General features: G+C 44.6%; 1 protein-coding gene across 1 annotated transcript; it reads right to left on the bottom strand.

Annotated features, from left to right (window-relative positions):
* Positions 1 to 18260: 18260 nt before the first annotated feature.
* Positions 18261 to 19052, bottom strand: LOC125508347. Its single transcript, XM_048673047.1, has one exon. It carries the CDS (start codon positions 18957 to 18959, stop codon positions 18486 to 18488), a length of 474 nt encoding a protein of 157 aa, XP_048529004.1. The 5' UTR covers positions 18960 to 19052; the 3' UTR covers positions 18261 to 18485.
* Positions 19053 to 19537: the final 485 nt, after the last annotated feature.

Here is a 19537-nt window from a genome sequence, read left to right as displayed (position 1 = left end):
TTAACACCCAAAGAGTACTAAGTGTGATCATGTTTTGCTTGTGAGGAAGTTTAGTCAACGGGTCTGCCCATTCAGATCCGTATGTATTTTGCAAATTTCTATGTCAACAATGCTCTGCACGGAGCTACTCTAGCTAATTGCTCCCACTTTCAATATGTATCCAGATTGAGACTTTGAGTCATCTGGATCAGTGTCAAAACTTGCATCGACGTAACCCTTTACGACGAACCTTTTGTCACCTCCATAATCGAGAAACATATCCTTATTCCACTAAGGATAATTTTGACCAATGTCCAGTGATCTACTCCTAGATCACTATTGTACTCCCTTGCCAAACTTAGGGCAGGGTATACAATAGGTCTGGTACACAGCATGGCATACTTTATAGAACCTATGGCTGAGGCATAGGGAATGACTTTCATTCTCTCTCTATCTTCTGTCGTGGTCGGGTTTTGAGTCTTACTCAACTTCACACCTTGTAACACAGGCAAGAACTCCTTCTTTGACTGTTCCATTTTGAACTACTTCAAAATCTTGTCAAGGTATGTACTCATTGAAAAACTTATCAAGCGTCTTGATCTATCTCTATAGATCTTGATGCTCAATATGTAAGCAGCTTCACCGAGGTCTTTCTTTGAAAAAAAACTCCTTTCAAACATTCCTTTATGCTTTGCAGAATAATTCTACATTATCTCTGAATCAACAATATGTCATCCACATATAATATCAGAAATGCTACAGAGCTCCAACTCACTTTCTTGTAAATACATGCTTCACCATAAGTCTGCATAAAACCATATGCTTTGATCACCTCATCAAAGCATATATTCCTACTCCGAGATGCTTGCACCAGTCCATAGAAGGATTGTTGGAGCTTGCACACTTTGTTAGCACCTTTAGGATTGACAAAACCTTCTGGTTGTATCATATATAACTCTTCTTTGAGATATCCATTAAGGAATGCAGTTTTGACATCCATTTGCCAGAATTCATAAAATATGGCAATTGCTAACATGATTTGGACAGACTTAAGCACCGCTACGAGTGAGAAAATCTCATCGTAGTCAACACCTTGAACTTGTCGAAAAACCTTTTGCGACAAGTCGAGCTTTGTAGATAGTAACACTACCATCAGCGTCCATCTTCCTCTTGAAGATCCATTTATTCTCAATGGCTTGCCGATCATCAGGCAAGTCCACCAAAGTCCACACTTTGTTCTCATACATGGATCATATCTCAGATTTTATGGCTTTAAGCTATCTGCCGGAATCTGGGATCATCATAGCTTCTTCATAGTTCGTAGGTTCGTCATGGTCTAGTAACATGACTTCCAGAACAGGATTACCATACCACTCTGGTGCGGAACGTGCTTTGTTCGACCTACGAGGTCTAGTAGTTACTCGATATGAAGTTTCATGATCATCATCATTAGCTTCCTCTGTAGTTGGTGTAGACATCACGGGAACGGATTTCTCTGGTGAGCTACTTCCCAATTCGAGAAAAGGTACAATTACCTCATCAAGTTCTACTTTCCTCCCACTCACTTCTTTTGAGAGAAACTCCTTCTCTAGAAAGGATCCATTCTAAGAAACTAAGATCTTGCCTTTGGATCTGTGGTAGAAGGTGTACCCAATTGTTTCTTTAGGGTATCCTATGAAGACGCACTTCTCCGATTTGGATTCGAGCTTATCAGGCTGAAGCCTTTTGACATAAGTGTCGCAACCCCAAACTTTAAGAAACGACAGCTTAGGTTTCTTGCCAAACCATAGTTCATACTGTGTTGTCTCAACGGATTTAGACGGTGCCCTATTTAACGTGAATGCAGCTATCTCTAGTGCATAACCCCAAAACGATAGTGGTAAATCGGTAAGAGACATCATAGATCGCACCATATCTAATAAAGAACGGTACGACATTCGGAAACACCATTATGCTATGGTGTTCTAGGTGGCGTGAGTTGTGAAACTATTCCACGTTGTTATAAATAAAGGCAAAACTCGTAACTCAAATTTTCGCCTCTGTGATCAGATCGTATAAACTTTATTTTCTTGTTACGATGATTCTCCACTTCACTCTGTAATTCTTTGAACTTTTCAAATGTTTCAGACTTGTGTTTTATTAAGTAGATATACCTATATCTGCTCAAATCATCTGTGAAGGTCAAAAAATAACGATACCTGCCGCGAGCCTCAACACTCATCGGACTGCATACATCGGCATGTATTATTTCCAATAAGTCATTAGCTCATCCCATTGTTCCGGAGAACGGAGTTTTAGTCATCTTGCCCATGAGGCATGGTTCGCAAGTATCAAATGATTCATAATCAAGTGACTCCAAAAGTCCATCTGCATGAAGTTTCTTCATGCGCTTTACACCAATATGACCTAAACGGCAGTGCCACAAATATGTTGCACTATCATTATCAACTTTGCATCTTTTGGCATCAATATTAAATTTGTCTATCACTACGATCGAGATTCAATAAACCTTGGAATCACTTGAATGAATAAACAGAACAACAATTATTCATATAAATAGAACAACAATTATTCTCTGACTTAAATGAATAACTGTATTGCAATAAACATGATCTAATCATATTATGCTCAACGCAAACACCAAATAACATTTATTTAGGTTCAATACTAATCCCAAAGGTAGAGGGAGTGTGCGATGGTGATCGTCTCAACCTTGGAATTACTTCCAACACACATCGTCACCTCATCCGTAACTAGTCTTTGTTTATTTTGCAACTCCTGTTTCGAGTTACTACTCTCAGCAATTGAACCAGTATCAAATACCGAGGGGTTGATATAAACACTAGTAAAGTACACATCAATAACATGTATATCAAATATACCTTTGTTCACTTTGCCATCCTTATTATCCGCCAAGTATCTAGGGCAGTTCCACTTCTAGTGACCATTTCCTTTGCAGTAGAAGCACTCAATTTCAAGCTTGGGTCTAGCTTTGCGCTTCTTCATGGGAGTGGCAACTTTCTTTCCATTCCTTTTTGAAGTTTCCCTTTCTTTCCCTTGCCCTTTTTCTTGAAAATATGGTCTTGTTAATCATCAACACTTGATGCTATTTCTTAATTTCTACCTTTGCTGATTTCAGCATCGCAAAGATCTTGGGAATCATTTTTGTCATCCCTTGCATATTATAGTTCATCACGAAGTTCTAGTAACTTGGTGATAGTGACTAGAGAACTCTGTCAATCACTATCTTATCTAGAAGATTAACTCCCACTTGATTCAAGCGATTGTAGTACCCAGACATTCTGAGCACATGCTCACTAGCTGAGCTATTCTCCTCCATCTCGTTAGGCAAAGTACTTGTCAGAGATCTCATACCTCTTAACACGGGCATGAGTCTGGAATATCATTTTCAGCTTCTTGGAACATCTCATATGCTCTATGGCATTCAAAACATTTTTGAAGTCCCGGTTCTAAGCTATAAAGCATGGTGCACTAAACTATCAAGTAGTCATCATACCAAGCTTGCAAAACGTTCATAATGTCTGCATCTGCTCCTGCAACAGGTTCGTCACCTAGTCGTCCATCAAGGACATAATTCTTCTGTGCAGCAATGAGGATAATCCTCGGATCACAGACCCAGTCTGCATCATTGTTAGTATCATCTATCAACTTAGTTTTCTCTAGGAACATATCAAAAACAACTGGGAGCTACACGCAAGCTATTGATCTACAACATAATTTTAAAATACTATCAGGACTAAGTTCATGATAAATTAAGTTCAATTAAAAAAATTACTTAAGAACTTCCACTTAAATAGACATCCCTCAAGTCATCTAAGTGATACGTGATCCAAATCAACTAAACCTTGTCCGATCGTCACGTGAGATGGAGTAGTCATCAATGGTGAACATATCTATGTTGATCATATCTACTATATGATTCATGTTCGACCTTTCGGTCTCCAGTGTCCTGAGGAAATGTCTCTACATGCCAGGCTCGTTAAGTTTAACCCGAGTATTCCACATGTGCAAAATTTTCTTGCACTCGTTGTATATGAACGTAGAGTCTATCACACCTGATCATCACGTGGTGTCTCAACATGACAAACTGTCGCAACGGTGCATACTCGGGGAGAACACTTATACCTTGTAATTTTGTTAAGGGATCATCTTATAATGCTACTGCCGTACTAAGCAAAATAAGATGCATAAAAGATAAACATCACATGCAATCAAAATATGTGACATGATATGGCCATCATCTCTTGTGCTTTTGATCTCAATCTCCAAAGCATCGTCATGATCTCCATCGTCACCGGCTCGACACCTTGATCTCCATCATAGTGTCGCGGTCGTCTCGCCAACTATTGCTTCGACAACTATTGCTAACGCATAGTGATAAAGTAAAGCAATTACATGTCGTTTGCATTTCATAATAAAGAGACAACCATAAGGCTCCTACCGGTTGTCAGATATCTTACAAAATATGATCATCTCATGCAATAAAGTTTATCACATCATGTCTTGACCATATCACATCACAACATTCCCTGCAAAAACAAGTTAGACGTTCTCTACTTTGTTGTTGCAAGTTTTATGTGGCTGCTACGGGCTTCTAGCAAGAACCGTTCTTGCCTACGCATCAAAACCACAATGGTGATCTATCAAGTTTGCTATTTTAACCTTCAACAAGGGCGGGCCGCAGTCAAATTTGATTCAACTAAAGTAGGAGAAACAGACACCCACCAGCCACCTTTATGCAAAACTAGTTGATGTCTGTCGGTGGAACCGATCTCATGAACATAGTCATGTAAGGTTGGTACGGGCCGCTTCATCCAACAATACCGCCGAATCAAAATAATACATTGGTGGTAAGCAGTATGACAATCACCGCCCACAACTCTTTGTGTTCTACTCATGCATATCATCTATGCATAGACCTAGCTCTGATACTACTGTTGGGAAACATAGCATGTAATTTCAAAAAAATAATCCTACGCCCATGCAAGATCTATCTAGGAGATGCATAGCAAAGAGAGGGGGAGAGTGTGTCCATGTACCCTCGTAGACCGAAAGCGGAAGCATTTGACAATGTGGTTGATGTAGTCAAACTTTTTCTCGTTTCGACCGATCAAGCATCGAACGTACGACACCTCCGAGTTCAGCACACGTTCAGCTCGATGACGTCCCTCGAACTCTTGATCTAGCAAAGTGTCGAGGGAGAGTTCCATCAGCATGACAGCGTGGTGGCGGTGATGGTGAAGTAATCTGTGTAGGGCTTCACCTAAGCACTACGTGAATATGACCGAAGGCGTAAACTGTGGAGGGGGGCGCCGCACACGGCTAACAACTGTTGATGTGTGTTCTAGCAGTGCCCCAACCCATATATATATAGGTTGGAGGGGAGGAGAGGCAGCTAAGGGGGCGCCCCAAGTAGGAGGAATCCTACTTGGGCGGCTCCCAATTCGGCCTCCCCCTTTCATATTTTTTTTGAACCTTTCCCCCCTTTCATATTCATCCGGAGGAGGAAGGAGGGGGGAGCAGAGAAGGAAGGGGAAGGCCGAATTTCTCCCCTTGATTTCTCTCTTCCCCTCTTTCCTTCGCCCTTATTTCGGCGCCTACACCCCTTGTGGGCAGGTGTGCTCCCCTCTTATGGCCCATGTGGCTCATATCTTCCCCCCGGGGGGCGCCCCCCCCCCCCCCCGGGGTACTCCGATAAATACCCGATACTACCCGGAACACTTTCGGTGTCCGAGTACTATCATCCTATATATAAATCTTTACCTCTCGACCATTTCGAGACCCCTTGTCATGTTTGTGATATTCATCCGCGGACTCCGAACAACATTCGGTTACCAAATCACACTAACTCATATAATACTAAATCGTAACTCGAACGTTAAGCGTGCAGACCCTACGGGTTCGAGAACTATGTAGACATGACCGAGACACCTCTCCGGTCAATAACCAACAGCGGAACCTAGGATGCTCATATTGGATTCCTACATATTCTACGAAGATCTTTATCGGTCGAACCGTAATGACAACATACGTTATTCCCTTTGTCATCAGTATGTTACTTGCCCGAGATTTCGTCGGGTATCTTCATACCTAGTTCAATCTCGTTACCGGCAAATCTCTTTACTCGTTCCGATAATACATCATCCCGCAACCAACTCATTAGTCACTTTGCTTGCAAGGCTTATTATGATGTGTATTACCGAGAGGGCCCAGAGATACCTCTCCGATATTCGGAGTGACAAATCCTAATCTCGATCTATGTCGACCCAACAAACACCTTCAGAGATACCTGTAGAGCATCTTTATAATCACCTAGTTACATTGTGACGTTTGATAGCACACAAGGTATTCCTCCGGTATCCAGGAGTTGCATAATCTCATAGTCAAAGGAATATGTATTTGACATGAAGAAAGCAATAGCAATAAAACTGAACGATCAATATGCTAAGCTAAAGGATGGGTCTTGTCCATCACATCATTCTCCTAATGATGTGATCCCGTTTATCAAATGACAACACATGTCTATGGTTAGGAAACTTAACCATCTTTGATTAACGAGCTAGTCTAGTAGAGACTTACTAGGGACACGGTGTTTTGTCTATGTATCCACACATGTATCAAGTTTCCAGTTAATACAATTCTAGCATGAATAACAAACATTTACCATGAATAAGGAAATATAAAATAATAACTTTATCATTGCCTCTAGGGCATATTTCCTTCAAGAACCACCAGCCATGCCGCCTGCCGCCAATCGAGATCTAGATTTGGCTGACCCCGACCGGACCGCCGCCGCCAGCACCGAGGCGACCAACCACCTGTTGGAAATATGCCCTAGAGGCAATAATAAAAGCATTATTATTATATTTCCTTGTTCATGATAATTGTCTTTATTCATGCTATAATTGTATTATCCGGAAGTCGTAATACATGTGTGAATAACAGACACCAACATGTCCCTAGTAAGCCTCTAGTTGACTAGCTCGTTGATCAACAGATAGTCATGGTTTCCTGACTATGGACATTGGATGTCATTGATAACGAGATCACATCATTAGGAGAATGATGTGATGGACAAGACCCAATCCCAAACATAGCACAAGATCGTATAGTTCGTTTGCTAGAGTTTTCCAATGTCAAAGTATCTTTTCCTTAGACCATGAGATCGTGTAACTCCCGGATACCGTAGGAGTGCTTTGGGTATGCCAAACGTCACAACGTAACTGGGTGACTATAAAGGTACACTACGGGTATCTCCGAAAGTGTCTGTTGGGTTGACATGGATCAAGACTGGGATTTGTCACTCCGTATGACGGAGAGGTATCACTGGGCCCACTCGGTAATGCATCATCATAATGAGCTCAAAGTGACCAAGTGTCTGGTCACGGGATCATGCATTACGGTACGAGTAAAGTGACTTGCCGGTAACGAGATTGAACGAGGTATTGGGATACCGACGATCGAATCTCGGGCAAGTAACATATCGATTGACAAAGGGAATTGCATACGGGGTTGATTGAATCCTCGACATCGTGGTTCATCCGATGAGATCATCGTGGAGCATGTGGGAGCCAACATGGGTATCCAGATCCCGCTGTTGGTTATTGACCGGAGAGTCGTCTCGGTCATGTCTGCTTGTCTCCCGAACCCGTAGGGTCTACACACTTAAGGTTCGGTGACGCTAGGGTTATGAAGATATGTATATGCAGAAACCCGAATGTTGTTCGGAGTCCCGGATGAGATCCCGGACGTCACGAGGAGTTCCGGAATGGTCCGGAGGTAAAGAATTATATATAGGAAGTGCTGTTTCGGGCATCGGGACAAGTTTCGGGGTTATCGGTATTGTACCGGGACCACCGGAAGGGTCCCGGGGGTCCACCGGGTGGGGCCACCTATCCCGGAGGGCCCCATGGGCTGAAATAGGATGAAACCCAGCCCATAGTGGGCTGGGGCGCCAGCCCCTATAGGCCCATGCGCCTAGGGTTCCACCATGGAAGAGTCCATGTGGTGGAAGGCACCCCTAGGTGCCTTGGGGGGGAGGGAATCCTCCCCTTGGCCGCCGCCCCCCCTAGTAGATCTCATCTACTAGGGCCGGCGCCCCCCCATGGCACCCCTATATATAGTGGGGGGGAGAGGAGGGATTTTACCCCAGCCCCTGGCGCCTCCCTCTCTCCCCGTTACGTCTCTCCCTCGTAGTCTTGGCGAAGCCCTGCTTCTGTGACGCCCTGCATCCACCAGCACGCCGTCGTGCTGCTGGATCTTCATCAACCTCTCCTTCCCCCTTGCTGGATCAAGAAGGAGGAGACGTCTCCCGTCCCGTACGTGTGTTGAACGCGGAGGTGCCGTCCGTTCGGCGCTGGTCATCGGTGATTTGGATCACGTCGAGTACGACTACATCATCACCGTTCTTTTGAACGCTTCCGTGCGCGATCTACAAAGGTATGTAGATGCATCCAATGACTCGTTGCTAGTGAACTCCTAGATGATCTTGGTGAAACGAGTAGGAAAATTTTTGTTTTCTGCAACGTTCCCCAACACCACCACCTCCCAGCCCAGCAGCCGCCAGATCCAGACGTCCCCGCTGGACACCGCACCCCACGCCACCAAGCTACTAACCTGCGCCGCCGCCGCCATGAACAAGGAAGGGAAGAAGAGGCCCCGTCACCGCCCACGTCGCACGGGATTCGCTCGGCGGACGCCCTCCGACGGCGGCTAGGGGGGGAAGGCCGGGGGAGGAGAGGAGCGCCAGCGACTGACCTAGGGCTCTAGTGACGCGCACGGGGCGTGTCACGGGAGTGGGGGGGGTAAATGTTGAATTTCTTGCATATCGCCGCACCATCCTCTAAGGGCGTGTTTGGTTGCCTGTATTAGGCCCAACCAGGCCCGTGCGGGAAGAAATTGGCCTGTTTGGTTACTTGTGTTCACTGTTTGGCCTACATTAGGCCCAACCAGGCCCGCGCGGGAAGAAAATGGCCTGTTTGGTTACTTGTGTTCACTGTTTGGCCCGCGAGGGTAGAAAATGGCCTTTGAACTTTGTGTTGTTCATAACACAAAATTTTGTGATGTTCATCATGCAAATCGAGACAGAGAACAAGGCCAGGGAGGTGGTGTCGGCCGAGAACAAGGGCAAGGAGGTGGTGCCACCCATGGACAAGAGCAAGGAGGTGGTGTCGCCCTTGGAGGTGGTGCCGCACATGGCCAAGGAGGTGCCACCCACGAACGAGGACGTGGTACCGGAGGATCCCCCAGCGGCAAGCGCCGGAACTACGGGCACTACCATAATGAGGCTGGGCCAACTCACTTCTGCAACGCCATCCTTGCTCGAGAGCATACAGATGCCCCTGGACTTCATGGAGCATTTCCCGGCCATGCCGAGGGGGGTTCAAGCTGAAAATGAACATCGGCTGCTCATGGAGGGTCACTGTGAAGCTAATGAACGGCAGGGTCACCCTCGATCAAGGTTGGGCCACATTCGCTGTTGTCCATCAGATCAAGATCGGGTACATGGTGACCTTCAAGTTGCTGACTCCCAACACGCTCGAGGTCATCATCTTCTATGACGACGGCATTGAAGTGGTGACAAAGTGCGGGAGGCACGACGACGCCTGCTTCGCCGTGAACGTCTGGGAGAGCTCTAGTTTGGTTATTAGTTAAATGTCGTACTAGTTTTGTTCAAAACTGCTTGGTTTAAGTGTCGTACTACTGTCAAAACTCCTAGGTTTGGTTTAAAACTATGTTAATACACTGTCTATTTGTGTGTCTTCGGTTTTTCCTGCCTGCCTAGTGTGTTGGTAATCTCACCACCTCGACGAGGAGGTTACCAGACAATATGCGTTGCATGTAACCAAATGCCATGGCTTGTGTGTTCGCCTAAACACGCGGGCAATCAAACAGCCTATCTTCTGTTTTGCCCCAGGCAGGCTAGAGGGTATGCATGCAACGAAACAACATGTAGATGTTGGTTTTTTTTTGCCTGTTTTTTCTCAGCTAGGTTGAACTGGGTCAAGCATGCAATGCAGGCAAAAGTTGCTACGGTAACCAAATACGCCCTAAGCTGCGATGTGGTCGTGTGTGGGTCCCTCTCAGCCGTTGCCATAGTTGCGTAGGTCCTCCAGATCGAGCAGCTAGTTGCCGCCCACGAAGACGACGCGGAACTCATGGCGGCCAGCGGCAGCCCGGCTAGGAAGGTGTTGCTCAGGCGCGACCACTAATTCACAATATGCAGTGGCTAGCAGCAAACCCAAACAGTGGCCAGGTCCGCCATGTGGCCCATCAAAGTCCTTTGGTACAATTCAACCTCCAGGCGAGCAGCCGAACGGCGATCTCCGGCGTGGCTTTTAGTGGCATCACAATGCTGCTCCAACGTGGTGGTTGTCCTTAGCCTTCGGCGCGGTGTGGCATCGTCTCCCAGTGGTTGTGGCAATTACTGGAGAAAGAGGGGAAGAGGAGCGGGCGTGGGAGAGACGGTGGTGACAATCAACAAACGGTTTTGACTATTTTGCCATGTCAGCACTTACAAGCGGACCCTTCCTATCAGAAATTGGATTCAGAAATGCAAAAATCCATCTCTGCACCGGAGCTCATCTGCAGCCGCTTTGATGAAAAAATCAAAACAAATACTAGAAACATTCAAAAAAATTCAAAAAAAATTGTGCGGTAGACAATTTGATGCGTGAGGTCCACTCCAATTTTGACATCATTTAGACATTTGAGGAACTCTCAGCAAAAAAGACAAATTGGGGGTCTGTAAAAATGTTTACTGTTTTTGTCCGATTTGTATTTTTTGTTGAGAGCTCCTCAGATGTCCAAATGACGTGAAATTTGAAGCGGACCTCATGCATCAAATTGTCTACCGCAAAAAAATTATAATTTTTTGAATTTTTTTTGAATTTTTTATGATTTTTTCTAACCGGGTGCAGGTGAGTCTGGGCACCGAAACGCCCTACTCTCATAAGTGTTTATTGAGAAAATTAGTAAGAAAACCAGTAGATTTATATAGCGGCCAAGGAATGTGGCGGTGAACTTGAAATTGAACTTAGAACTTGATGGTTTTTGTAATTCGCTCTGTCCAGTGGTTGCACTCAGAGTTCATAGACTATTGCTTTTTCCGGAGAAGCCATAGGCTATCTAGCCTTAGAGCAACTCTAGCAGACCCTGCATCCGCCCCCGACCTGCAAAATAACCGCCAAAATGTGGGTAGGGGCAGAAAAACCTGCCCGTTCGGATCCCGCATCCTGCCCCAGCCCACAAAAAAATTTGAAGGACGCGGCAAAATCCCGACCCCAACCTGGGAATACGCCGGTTTCTCCCTCGCGGTTGCGGTGCCCTGCATCACACAGAAGTAGTTGGCGGGAGGGACATTTCAGCCCGCGCGCTTTCCCCCCTCCTTCTGCCGCCGACCGCCCTTACTTCCGCCCGCCCGCCGCTGGCGATTCCGGCCAAATCTGCGGGCGGAATCGGTCCGCGGGGCGCCCCACACCCTCCCGCATCGAGACGCTGCACCGACCCCCCCGGATCCAGTGAGAAGAGCCGCCCTCGTCGCTGCCGCCGCCGGGGATCGACCACTGTCGGGCCCGCCTCTTCGTCGCCGCCCGGGATCACCCGGCCGCGTCCGCCACCGGTTAGTGCGTTTTTCTTGTGATTTTTGCGAGCGGTATAGTTAATTTGACGCGCCGGTGCGCATGTAGATGGAGTCGAGTCTGTGCGAGAGGTTCTTGCTCTCCGATTCATCGGATTCGGACGACTTGGATGTTGAGACCATGCTTGCGAACTTCTGGCAGCAAACATTGGTCATGGCATTTGTCGTGAAGGAGCACGAAAACGAGAACCGGAAGAGGAGGCAAGGATCGACCGTCGGGCGGCTTTGCATTCCCCGGAATTTTCATCTTGGGAACAAGATGTTGATGCAAGACTACTTCACGGAGAATCCTACATATCCACCGCACCTCTTTCGGAGAAGGTACCGAATGCGCTTATCCCTCTTTGTCAAAATTGATCAAGCTTGCGAGGCAAATTGCCTGTATTTTACTCAAAGAAGAAATGTTGTGGGCTTAAAGGGATTTAGTGCATATCAAAAAATCTCCGCGGCAATGCGGGTGATTGCATATGGTGTTCCGGCTGACTATGCCGATGAGTACCTTCGCATTGGTGAAGATACTACAATTGAGTCTGTGCGTAGATTTGCAAAGGTGATCATCCATGTCTTTGGTCCTGAGTATTTTCGGGCACCCAACGAAGATGACACAAAGAAATTGATGGCAACTAATGAGAGGAGAGGTTGGCCTGGCATGCTAGGTAGCATTGATGTATGCATTGGACTTGGAAAAATTGCCCCAAGGCATGGCAAGGAATGTATTGTGGCAAGTCTCGTGATGCAACAATTGTGCTAGAGGCCATAGCATCCGAGGATTTATGGATTTGGCATTGCTTTTTTGGTATGCCGGGCACTCTCAATGATATCAATGTGTTGCAACGGTCTCATTTGTTTGCTAGGCTTGCTAGTGGTGATGCTCCTACTTGCAACTACACTATCGGGCATGAATACACAAAGGGGTACTATCTTGCAGATGGTATATACCCTCCTTGGTGCATATTTGTCAAAAGCATCAAAGAACCAAAAACTAAAAAGCAATGTGAATTTGCAAGAGTGCAAGAGGCAGCCCGAAAAGACATTGAAAGAGCATTCGGTGTTTTGTAATCTAGGTTTGCCATTGTCCGTGGTCCTGCTCGTTTTTGGGATAAAAAACCTTGAAAAATATTATGACATATTGTGTTATCCCGCACAATATGATTCTTGAAGATGAGAGAGGAATGAACTTGGAATTCTTCTATGACAATGTGGGTAGTCGTGTCAAACCAGCTAGAGACCCTAGCTGCATTAGAGCTTTTCTTCAAACATACAAGGAGATTGAAAATGCAAACACCCACTTTCAACTTTAGAAGGATCTCATTGAGCACCATTGGCAAAGGGCTGGACAGTGACTCATTTTTGTACTCATTTGTATTTGTATTCATGACAAGTTTTGTATTGTATTATTTAAGTTTGCTATGGTGATTTGAATAATTATTTGTAATGTGGATGATTATTGTATTATGTTTGATTTGAATAATTTAGTTTTACTTTCGATTGTTGTATTATGTTGGATTTAATATTTGCGGGCCGATGAGATGCGGGATGCAGCGGCGCAAAGAGCAGACCCCGCATAGCCGGCCCGTAAAAAAGCATATTCCGCGAATATGTTTTTTTACAGGTCCGTTTGAGGGGTCTGCATCTGTGGCCGTCCAAATCGGCCCGCAAAAGGGGTTTTGCGCGAATTGCAAACGCGTTTTGCGGGCCGGCGAGATGCGGGCTCTGCTAGAGTTGCTTTTACATTACATATGGCTATGGTATATAGTCTTGTGAGCAATTTGCAAGATATTGAAAACTCTAATTTAATTTTAAAATAATCATTACAAAAATTTAAGCAGCCGAACATAAGTCCACGTGTGTAGAAGACTGATGCTACTAGCTGGTTTTGTGATGATTCTGTAGCTTATTTTTTACAGGGTGTTTGATTAGTCTTAATTTGGACCGGCTCAATCAGCGAACACTCACTAAGGAGAATGACAAAAGGCAAACTATTTGATAGCAATTTGTGTTGATTGAAGATGGTAAATTTAGTTAGCAAGCATGGCAAATTCGTTTTGATTCAGTTACCTACCATAATTTGTTGTGTTTGCTAAAACAAATTACCATCCTTGTGACCATATAAATTGTCATAAAAAACGTTTCATTTGTCATTTTGCGCCAGCGAAGTCAACACAAATAACTTTATCGTAATTTTAGCTTTTGTGCTTACCTTGTAAGCTAAATAAGAACATATTTACGCGATCTTGGCTTTGTCTTTTGGCTTATGACTAGATATTGTTATAGGATGGTATAACCCAGAGCCTATCAGACTAAACTAGGTTAATCCCTCCAGATGTCCGATCGGAAGCTTTTCTCCCCAAAAGAACTTCACCGAAACAACAAAAGGAAAAGGTTCAGTGTCTCGCAGACCCAGAATTCAGTAGCTGAATCGTTCGCGTTCGGTCAAGCATAAGACCACGTCTCCTCAGACTACAGGGTGATTTAGATTGGACGTCTCTTACTGAAATGCTAGCGACAGTAATAATGACAGGGAGGTCGTCGCTCTCGCCGGAAGGACGCGGTTTCACAACTGAAAAGGTCTGAAGTATTCATATGGATGGATGCACACGGCAAAGATTCCATACGTCTTGACTTCAACTTCTCCCATGGACCCATGCAGAGGGACTTCAGGCTCTGCAGCTGGTGAGCATTGGGAATTCTAGTGCAGTGTACTTTTTTTTCTTTTTGAGAAATTCTAGTGTATTGTACTTCTCCTGCGGTTGATTTTTATGGAGTCCGCTCTGACTGTTTTAAATTTAAGTTGTCCTGATAATAAGAGCATCTCCAATAGGTGCGCGAAAATAGTGCACCAAAAGCTACTTAAAGTAAAATTTGCAACATCAAAAGGCGATTTTTAGGGCATCTGAAAATGCTCATCTCCAACGTTACCCTACAATAGGGCAGCCGCACCACAATTTTATTCTCCAAACCCATGTCAAATTATTCTAAAAAAATCAATCTGGCATTCTTAATTGTACAAGCCAGGTAAACTAAACTGAACAAGACCTGCAGAAACCGAACTGTCGGAATTGATTAAACAACACAACCTGTAAATGTTGCCTCTGAATCTGATCACACAAACAGACGACACGCAAGTATTCCAACACCACGGTTCAGAATATGACGAGCTTGGGGCCATGCAAATCACTACATATTGGGGCCAGGTTCAGAACACATGTTTGCGGAACTAGTTTCCAATTGTGCTTTATTTCGGAACTCCAAATTTGTTGCAAATTCACATCCTAGCTAGCGGAGGTAGGCAAAAGCATGCAACAGTTCAGTTGCCCATACTGTACTCGAATTCAGGTTGCAAATTCGAAACTCCAAATTCAGTCTCCAACCACATCAAAGAGACGTTTCACAGCATCACAAATTTCTAGCACAAACAACACGTAAACAGATCGAGATGCATATCTAGTGAGGCTAAAGACTAGAAATGCCAATTTGTAGCTCAACTCCGACCCAAAACTTTAATTTTTGACTGGCGGGCTTCCATTCAGACATCCAATGGAAATTTCCTGTTTGACTGTAGGACATCTGCAAACTTATCAGCTTCAGAGGACACCGTGTGAAATCATCTTCTCTTTTTTTTTAAAAGCTACAGCCGATGGAAATTTCAGTATCAAATAGAGTGCACCAATAGGAAATATTCATATGGAAAACATAAGGATTATAATCCTCCGATATTCCTAGGGAAGTCCTTTGAATCGAAGAGCCTCCCCTTGCACCTCATCATTGAGGTCTGGAACCGAGGAGCAAAGTTCCCACAGGAATTGCCAACTGAAAGATGTTGAAAAACGGATGCACAGGGAGCATATTCCTTGGCAACTGAAGGAAGCAGCACGATGTTCCTGTGAACCATCTTTACAGGCAACGATACCGCGCAAAGTTGAGAAAATCTTTCCAACATGTCACACCATGACCATCATAGCGCTGGACCACAAGAGAGCGTCAGAGCCCACATCACTACAAGTGTCCCAAAAAACCAGAAAAGAATCCAGGACAGGCATGTAAACCACATGATCACACAAAGTAGATCTGGGCAAGCAACAATGCAAGACCACAGAATGGGGCCAATTTTCGGTTCGGTGTGCATTTAGTATCAGATGTAATTCGGTCGATCAGGGATGCAAATTTGGAACCTTGAATGTACCCTCCCGTCCTTAGTTCAACTAAATGAACTAATTTTTCGGAATTTACATTACTTCCGAAATTTTAGTTCATTTGATTGAACTAAGGAGGGTCTGAGGGTACCCTAAAGGTTCCAAATTTGTATGCCTACGGTCGATGCCACATAACCACAATCAGATGAAACTCTGTGAAGGGAGAATGGATACAAAAGGGGAAACCAGTAGTATATGCAATAATTTCCTCTACACATTAATACATAGACCAGAACTGCAAGGAACCAAATAACAACCGTGAAGCAACATTCTGACCAAAACTGCATGCAAACAACCCTTTGAGATTTTTCTCATACACGTTAATCCCACTGTTCCAGATTGACAAAATAAAGTAAGCAGTTGGTGATCTATGAAATAGTCTGACTATAGCTAAATCAACAGCTGATCACGGAATCAATAAGATTTTTTGAATACGACCTAATCAATAAGATAATGGAGGTAATCATGGACTTGGCAGTAAGCATCATATATTGTTTACTCCGTAACAGAAATATGAGTTGCACAGATTCAAAAAATACATGAGCTGGACAAAACATATGCTCATTAAATAAGTTATGGACCTATGGTCATCAGCAGACAGTAGTACATAAAGGAGGATACATTGCATATTCGGAGCAGTTGAGTTTCACTATGTGGAGACCACAGGAGCAAAAAGAACACAATGGCCCGATTATATGATGGAATCAAATAAAGGGACATCGGTGGACCAAGTCTTGAAAACGATAGCGATTAATGAATGATTAAGACATAATGATTGTTTCTTTGACCACGCACTGTGAAGGCAAAATATGTATAAGGTCACCGTCAGTTCTATTACTAAAATGTACTCCCTCCGTCCCACAATATATTTTGACACTACACTAGTGTCAGAAACGCTCTTATATTATGAAACGGAGGGAATACTGTATGACCTAACATTTGGAGAAATAACGCATATGGATGTGGCATGTGGGTTGCCTGCCGATAAACTAGTCCTCTGGTCTCCAAGTTTCAGAAGAGATGCAAAATCGAGATCATTCGGCAAACAACATAACCTGTTTCGACAAGATTTGCATTTTTGGTGAGGCATCTGCGGAGCTGGTAAGTACAGTAGTATAGAATGACCTTGCAAACCAGATAAGTTATTTGTTTTAATCTGCAAAAACTGATAATTGAGCAGGAAGCGAAAATCCAATCTCAGTAGCAAACTAGCAATGGGTAGTCATGTCCTTGGATTAAATTCCTTCTAGTGACAATTCACTACAAATTAATCAATTATTTGTTGATGGTACCACTTTTTACTAACAACAAAAATCAACAAAGCATATTGCACTAGACTAGTGATTGCTCTGAGCTGAGGGTAACCTCGTCAGTTCTCTCAAAAGCTTCATTAAATAGCAATTTTTTGAAGTGACCAGGCAAAAACATCTTTATTCCACAGGATAAGATAGCAATGAGCTAGACTATTTGAATAGATGTATCTTGATGGATATAATCCAAGCACCTTGTGTCCTTGTGTTGTGAGTTATTGCTGAATTTGAATGAGGAACATTTCACTAGTAACATTGGCAGTGCAGTGGTGGTCCTTGTACCTGAGGAATGCAAATAATTCCATGACAACACTAAGGTGTTTTGTAGTAGTTTCCAGAATCACAGTAAAAAAGCACTATTGCAACAGGAAGTAAACTAAGAGGAAAGCCAAGCAAATACAAGTGTAAAGGATTTCCATGAAATCGGAATTTATGTTCCCATGTTAATCATTTCTTAGTGAACATCAAATTGTTCAGATATCAACAAAACATTTTGACCTAAGCCTTATTTATCTCTAATCTCCACAAGAACACAACCATTGTTTGAAAAACAACACTTGATTCCAGTGCTATGTTTCTCCGTGAGAATGAATTTACATGAAAAAATAGAAACAGAAACAAAATACTCCCTCCATCTGGAATTAGTTGTTGCTCAAACGGGTGTATCTAGCACTTTGAGCGACAACTAATTCCAGACGGAGGAAGTACCAACTAATTATTACCACATGTGATAACCCATAACCAGCACAAAGCAATAAAAGTTCCACGGCATAGAACTACAACGTAACCAGTATGATAACATTGTAGCGCTGAATTTTCTCCACCATTAGCTAGAAATGGGAACATGTTATGATCCAAACATAACTAGAATAGACTAAGCACAAGCCTGTGAGCAGAGAGCCAATTCAACAATCCTCTGGCGTCCAAAAGGCAACCACCAAAGAATTTCATTTTGCATCTTTCTGCATCAAGCACTGTAGAAGATAGGAGCCCAACATAATTCGTCAGGAACAGCATTTCGCATAGAAGGCAGGCACTAATTTCTTCGGTCCATGGAATCAAGTCTAGATTTTCATTTCATCGTTAAACACAGCAGACAAACTGATTGAACAAACATAATGGCCAAAATTTCCATATATATAATGTGATGGAATGGAACAGCACTGTTATTGTCGTGTTGTAATTCTCGCTCACTCATCTCACCTCACCTCTTTACTTTTCATCCCCTTCCCATCGGGGAATGAAATCAAAACTGCCGGAAACGCAATGGATGGAACTAACGGGGGGAATTAACAGAAGTCAAAACTTTATCGCGAAAGCGACGAGGCGACTCGCCTCCGCCTCTCAGTCGAGGAAGCCGGTGCGGCGCAGGACGGTGTTGCGTACGCGGCGGAGGTCGCGGCCCTTGAGCGTCCTCCCGGCTCCCTCCAGCACGGAGCTGTGCGCTGCCGCGCGCCGCGCGACGATCTCGTGCGGCGGGACCACGGCGTCCCCGTCGTCGCCGCCGACGACGACGTGGGACCACCTCCCTCTCCGCGCCGCAGCATCCGAAGGTATGCGCACCGGAGCCGACCTCGCCGCCGAAGACGGGGTCAACGCGGCCTTCTCCGGGACGGCGCGCGCGGCGGATCGGACGGCAGGGCCGCCCGCGCGCTTCTGCTTCTTCTTAGCCTCATCATCGGGAAGCGCGGCGAGGAGTCCCGGAGCTGAAGAGGCGGGCCAGAGGACGTCGAGCTCGAGGAGGTCGCCATCTGCGGCCGTGGCAGCGCCGTGGACGGGGGTGGGCATCGGGGGGCGGGACAGCAAGAGGCGGTCCATCGTTGTTATCCGGGGATCACCAGTACGGCGGATCTCCGGCTACGTTGCGGCGCTCCGGCATCGGAGGTCGGGGAAAGGGGGTGGGGTGGGTTGGGCGTGAACGAGGACACGATACCGGCGAGGGGAGGTGGGCGCGCGGCGGAGTTGTTATAGGGAGGAGGTTGGTTTCCTCGTTTGCACTTGAGCCCTTACTTTTCTTCTCAATGCATCGTTAACCCTCTCTCCATGAATTTATAACTAGATATACAATATCTTTATTCATAGGACACATAACAGTGGTACTCCCTATTGTTCATAAATATAAGATGTTCTGATCTAAATGGGATGTCTCCCTCTGTTTCTAATTATAAGTCTTTTTTTTTGAGATTTCAATATTAACTACATACATATGTATATAGATATAGTTTAGAGTGCAGATTCATTCATTTTGCTTTAAATATAGTCTATATTGAAATCTTAAAAAGACTTATATTTAGAAACAGAAAGGGTATATAGACATGTTTTAATGTGTTTATTTGCTGATTTCAGTTTGTATATAGTCTATATCTTTCCTTAATAATAAAGTACGGATTGACTCT

The sequence above is a fragment of the Triticum urartu genome, chromosome 5 (assembly GCF_003073215.2).
Source record: "Triticum urartu cultivar G1812 chromosome 5, Tu2.1, whole genome shotgun sequence".
Taxonomy (NCBI): domain Eukaryota; kingdom Viridiplantae; phylum Streptophyta; class Magnoliopsida; order Poales; family Poaceae; genus Triticum; species Triticum urartu.
This window is presented reverse-complemented; position numbering and strand designations above follow the sequence as displayed.

Bases quoted from the DNA above. Each gene is read 5' to 3' on its own strand.
- LOC125508347 (XM_048673047.1), bottom strand. From the start codon at position 18,959: ATGGACCGCCTCTTGCTGTCCCGCCCCCCGATGCCCACCCCCGTCCAC.